This window comes from Podarcis gaigeae, assembly GCF_964106915.1.
Source record: "Podarcis gaigeae genome assembly, chromosome: 9".
NCBI classification, from domain to species: domain Eukaryota; kingdom Metazoa; phylum Chordata; class Lepidosauria; order Squamata; family Lacertidae; genus Podarcis; species Podarcis gaigeae.
Genome location: NC_139685.1, coordinates 67557951 through 67564294, shown reverse-complemented (window position 1 = coordinate 67564294; position 6344 = coordinate 67557951). Strand labels below are relative to the sequence as shown.

The 6344-nt window shown below is 45.3% G+C and overlaps 1 protein-coding gene across 2 annotated transcripts in view; it reads right to left on the bottom strand.

Annotated features, from left to right (window-relative positions):
- Positions 1 to 3623: 3623 nt before the first annotated feature.
- Positions 3624 to 6344, bottom strand: part of RASGEF1B (RasGEF domain family member 1B) — a 249594-nt gene continuing 246873 nt past the window's right edge. For both annotated transcript variants that reach the window (XM_083756618.1, XM_083756619.1), the window contains one exon: positions 3624 to 5347. In XM_083756618.1, coding sequence (XP_083612744.1) covers positions 5323 to 5347 — 25 coding nt within the window. In that variant the 3' untranslated portion in view covers positions 3624 to 5322. The remainder of the gene's footprint in view (positions 5348 to 6344) is intronic.

The following is a 6344-nucleotide window of genomic DNA, read 5'->3' as shown; positions in this document are numbered from 1 at the left end:
AGGCAGCTGTGGGAAGGCGTGGACCTTCAGACTCTGCAAGTGCCTCATAGGGGCAGATCTATTGAAGAGGAGTTGCTGTGCACTTTAGGCCTGGCAGACCTGAGCACATCCTGTTTCTTCTAATAAAGAAGTGGTGGTTTAGTGGTGGCTTGCTTCTGACACCCCCTTCATTTCAACGGAGCTTGCACAGGAGAAATTCTTGCTGGACCTTGCCCGAAGAGTTTGACTCTGCACTTCCCACCAGCTGCCTTGACACCTTGTCCCTTCCAAGGACACAGTTCTGGATTTTGACCTTTAAAGTCCTAAACAGCTTGAAACCCACCCTGGTACCTTCAGGACTGCCTTCTCCCCTGTGAGTTTTCTGAGATCATTCTTAGAAGCCCTTCCCTGGGTTCTCTGGCTGCGGGAGGGGGCTGTGAGCCTGGGGATTGATGGTGGGACAACAATGAGTGGTCAGAGGGAGAAGACTGAGAGGGGGTGGTGTTGGAAGCTGAAGAGGTCATAGGGCTTAGTCAGCTGGGAGAGTGCAGAATCAGAGGCAGAAGCTGAAGCAGGAGAGGAGGGAGGCCAAGAGGCAGAGGTTGAAGAGGCTTGTGTGTCTCCTCCTCCTGAAGTGAGAAGCTCCCTTCCACCCTGGTCTCCCAGAAGAGTCATGAAATGGGCAGAGAAGAGGTTGTCTGCACGCAGGCATAGTCTCCGATTGCTTGGGGGAAAGCTCTGGAGAGGAGAGGACTGTGCGGAGGCAGGGACTTTCAGTCTCGGCAACTGATTTTCATGCAGTAAGACCCTCAGGAATGAGCTGCTCTGCTCATTAGGTCTGACCAGGGCCGGATTTATGTATAGGCTAAGTAGGCTGAAGCCTAGGGCCTCTAAATCTAGGGGGCTTCCCCAGTCCATCCGCCCCCCAGCGGGCAGTCTCCCCCTCGCCCAAAATTGCAAACCCAAGACTTCATGCAAGGGCAGGGCAACTTGGGCCTAGCAACTATGGGACTCGGGGCCAGCCAGTGGGTTCCAATTTGAAATTCTTCAGCTGCGGGAGGGGGCTGTGAGTGGGGACCAAAACTGTGCACAGCATTATAAAATCTATGGTGTAACCACACTTGGAACTTTTGACTTGTCTTATCGCTTCCTTTTCCCAACATAGGCTCCCACCTCGCTGGTCTGCCCTCCTTTCAGTCTCGCATCATCACATCTGCCCAGTAGAATGATAAATGGAGAGAAGGGACAGTACTGGGGAGTGGGAGGGTGGGATGAGGCGTCTATTGTTGCACACAGAAGCCAAGCTCATTTGCATCCAAAGTGAAGGGCCTCTGGCTTGCCTCAGGCCTTCATATTTGCATCTCTTTTCAAAAGGGGGAGTCCCACGGCTGGCCCCATCTCGCAGCACCTGCTGCCACTGTTGTGAAGGTGGAGAGGCTCGTGTCATTCAAGGCTCCCGCTGCCTGCTTTGGTATGCACAGCCTCTTTGCAAGCCAGATCAACACTCTCCATCCCAAAGCACACAACAGTGGCTGCTTTTGACTGTCAACACTCATCTCTGTTGCCTTTTTATATTCTCCCCACTTCTCCAGAAGCACCATAAATGAAACATGTTTGCCCCAGACACCTGGAGAGTCAAAACAATGGAGGAAATGTAAATTATTTCCACAGATAAGCAAACGATTGCATTGGAAGAGGCAGAAGCAATCCTAAAGTAATTATATTTTATTATTTTATATCAAGCCACCTCGGAGATCTTCCTGGGATAAAAGGCGGGATGGAAACCAAACTAAGAAAGAAACAACGAAGAGATAAATAACCACAGACTCCATCATCTATGCAGCTCACACTTATTTCATATTTAAAATGTTTTCTGAGGACGATTCAGGATATTCCTTTGAAATGTATTTATATTGGTTTGGTTGCATCGCAAGTTGTTTGCTTCAAAAAGCGAGATGAAAATACTGAAATAAATTGAGGGGCGATGACATCTCAAGGTTCAAGACACACTGTGGGATAATGGTTTGAGGCCAGGCTCAAATCTCCACTCAGTCCTGAAACTCACTGGGTAACCTTGGGCTAGTGACTGTCTCTGGGTTGAACCCACCACAAAAGGTTGTCGTGGGCGAGAAGAAAAACGTAAGTGTCAAGGAGAACTACCTTGAGGAAATGAGGGATATAAACATTCATCTGCTTCCATCTATATTTGACAGGTGTCTCTGTTGCCATACTTCTCCACCTACTGTTTGATTCCTGGAAGTCCCAGCCAAAATGGTCAAAGGTCAGAGATTTGGGGAATTTTAATCCAGCAACTTCTAGAGGCCACTAGGTTCCACCATTTATGGTGACCAGGCCTAACACCTGTAGCCTGGAGTACAAACAGGGCTAGCCTGAGCGCATAGAAATGTAGAGCTGAATGAAGTATTTCACACACAAAGGAAGAGGTGGCCATATTGGTGAAAATTTGTGACGCGGTTGAATTATGAATTATCCAGTTTCTACAGAGGGCCATTACACCATGTGAGGTGGCTGCCATTATCATGGGGAACCTCTTGTCCATGGGCATAATTAGGCCTGACAGGCCTCTGGGTTTGGCCTACAAGGCCATTTTGAGCAAAACATGCCCACTCGTTGATCACCCGATGTTGCAAGATGTCAGGTGCAGAGATCTGCTGTCTCCGACGTAAGCATGAAGTGCTAAGATCAGAGAGAAGTCTTACCTCATGTATTAGTGCTGAGCACCACAGTGCTACGATCAGAGATAAATTAATGGGCCCACAGTACTAAGACTGAAGATAAACTCCAGTCTTCTGCTTTTCAAATTTCCACTGAACTTTAAAAGCTGCAGTCCTAAAAACAACAACTAATTTTTACTTTCTTTTTTGTGCTAGAGAGCCACACCCTTCAGCTTATAGAGTGGGGAATGGTGACTAGTAAGAAGCGTTCATCTCTTCAGATGTTATTCTCCCCTCATGATTCCACCTGCAAGAGGGTTGAATCCAATACTATTTATACTTAGAGTAGACCTACTGAAATCAATAGACATGGATAACCTAGATCCCTTGATTCCAGGAAGTAGGAATGAGTTGAGTATTGCAGAACTGGCAAAACTGATGGAAAGAACCCAGAACCAATGAGACCAAGCATTCCAAAAGGACTGGAACAAATTTATATTATATTATATTATATCTGAAAGACAAGTGTAAACAATTAACATCATTAGCAGGGTTATTTGAAGATTTGTAAGATGAAATTGCTACCTATTCAGGTTGAGTAATGTAAAGTAATCTAAACCATCAGACGGGAGGAAGGGAAGTCGTTAGGCTCAGTTGAGCCAAAGAGATAAAATAAGAGGGTATGACGTTACGTAATGTGATTATATGTAAATAAATATCATGTACAGAAATGAGTTGAGTATGGCTCAGAAAAGCTAGGAACAGCCCATGGGAGTCTACACCCTTTCGTCAACCAAGACACGCATACAAACTCTGGCAATACAAGTTGTGATCACAGGGTGGTAGTAGTGTAAATTCTTAACAGTGGGATGCTGCACATCTCTCAAGGAGCAGAAGCCACCATTCTTTTTCAATAGGGTGTCTATTTTTTGCAGAAGTAATTAAAAAAAGAAGAGTCGAGCCTTGAACTCCTTTTCCAAATCTACAAGTATGCAGGGCAATGCAAGTGTAGATATAGATATATTTATTTTCAATTTTGAACGGCGGCACTGATTACATACAAATCCCTGTGCTTAGAATACGAGTCTGGCAAATGAAGGACCCCCACCTTGAACATTAGGCTGCCTAATAATGGAGGGTTATGCTTCATTTGACAGAATTTCCTAGAGGGCAAAATACAGTGGCTAAGCATTCCGGTTACTACAGAATGTATAACAAGAGGCCCTCTTTCAGTCAAAACATTGCTCATAAACTCATGAAGCAAAAGACAGTCGGTTGTTTTCAACCCACACTTCTACTTTAGCAGAAGATTATCCTTCCCTTGTCTTTAAGACATCACACAATTCCAGTTAGCTTTACTGGGTCGCACATTACTTCAACCATTACTTCCGTTTTTCTCAAAAACCCTCAATAAAGGCATTGATCTACCCACGGTCTGAGCTGCAATTTTTGAAGAGGAAATAATAAGTCAAATTGTTCAACCAATAACCTGGGGTGGGAAGGAGATGCAGACCATTTGGTGATGTCTACATTAGAAATTTAAGACCGTTTCAAATTGGTTTAAATGGAAACTATGGGAGGAAATAGTTTTATGAACAAGGTAGAGCAGGAGTTGTAGTCCAATAACATCTAGAGTCATTCCTCCAATCCTAAGCTGGAGGTCTCTACCCTGACTACTTTCAGATAGCTACAGTTCCCAAGGTTTTCTGGATAAAGCCAGGAAGTTAAATCAGATTCATACCAGATTATGTTTACTGTGTAAACGTGCCCTTCAGAAACAAATAAAAAGACAGTGTAATTATAAATTGGGGAGAGGGTTTCTTTTCTACAGAGTCTAGCTACATTTGCTACGTTTCCTTCTAGTGTCTCTGCTTTTCCTATCACAGCACTGAGTTTAATCACTTCTCATTTTTAAATAATACCACAACAATAGTTTGCCAGCCAGCAGCAAACTCAAGGAAGAAACAAAACAAACAGAAAACCCAACGACCCCAAAGGAATAATCATTAATCCCTTTCCCATGATAAATAAACGCAAATCTTAAGCAGCCCATGTCACTTTGCCGTGAATGTTTCTTCTTCTCCCCAAGGAGGAAACCAAAGTTCTTAGATTCGCTGAGCAAAATATCAGCCTGAGACAGTTTTCCTTTCCATTCACCGCTCAAAACATGATGCAGTCGAAAAACGAAATGCCAGCAGGTGGAATGAAATTTTGTTTGAGACTCCAGCCCACAAGTAGCAGCAAGTTGTTAATACAAAGGAGCAGCGAGGCCAAAGTGTTTTTTTTAAAGGTGGTGATGGAATCCCATCCAGGTGTTTTGAAATGATTCAAAGAAGAGTCAGATCTTCAAACGATTTTCCTCATCGCTGTCTTTTGATCAATCACCCAAAACAAACCAGTCACTTAATTTGATGATCCATCAGGTTTGAGAAGCCGGTCTGCTTGTTCTCGAGTTAACTTGCGGTTGTTCTTACATTTAATAAAGTCCTGACATGTCTTAACTAGCTGCACAGCTCTTATAACTTAAAATGTCACTTGATTTAAAGAGGGAGGGAGGGGGAGGAGGGGGAAAAATAAATAAGTGACATCAATAATGGCCTTCAATTAAAAAAAATAATCCACGTCAGCACAGCAGCAGCAGCAACAGCAGCAGGAAGCCAGTCATGGATTAAACCCTTCCAAGAAGCGTTGACCTAAAAGACAGAGGAGTAGAGAGGACACTCATTAGGAACAGAGGCGGTTGGTAGGACAGGTGGGAGGCCAACAGCAGGTGGCGCCGAAACCAATGACAAATGAAGCCCAAACCAATGGCAGACACAGCCAATTAATTCAAGTTTTGCTCTGGTTCTCCTCCTTTCTACAAGGGGCAATATGGCATCTGAGGAGCTGACAGGAAGGACAACAAACTGAAGATATTAAGACAGCTCTCCATTGATTATGACACTGGGAAACCGCTCCACAGATTGTCTCAGACGTTGCATTTCTTGGTCTCTCTCTGAACTGTCCACCAAATGGGTCTGGGTGTATTTTAGGGCTTGTAGCTCTCGGGAGCACAGTAGATTGGCAGCAACCTCAAAGGTGCTAATTTTGATCTTTCAAAAGTGCAGAGCAGACAGTGGGGAACCTCAGGTCTGGGTTAGGGCAGAGGTGGCCCTCCAAATCTCTGTTTGGCCCTTGGGAGTTTCCTATCGCCACCCCCTCTCTTCCCAGGCTACGCCTGTCAATGGCCCTGCCCTAAGGTCGCACCAAAACATTGTGCAACTTTCTCAGGCAAAAAGGTACTGCACTAGCAAGTTTCGCTCCCCAACTGCCAATGGCATATGGTTTCATCTTTGCATGCCACAGTTCCTTAGCTGGCAAAAGAGGGACAATAAGGGACTATAACCAATGCAGCCTTTCCTAACCTGGTAGGTAAAGTAAAGGTAAAGGGACCCCTGACCATTAGGTCCAGTTGTGACCGACTCTGGGGTTGCGGCGCTCATCTCGCTTTATTGGCCGAGGGAGCCAGCGTACAGCTTCTGGGTCATGTGGCCAGCATGACTAAGCCGCTTCTGGCGAACCAGAGCAGCACACGGAAACGCCGTTTACTTCCCACTGGAGCGGTACTTATTTATCTACTTGCACTTTGATGTGCTTTCAAACTGCTAGGTGGGCAGGAGCAGGGACCGAGTGACAGGAGCTCACCCCGTC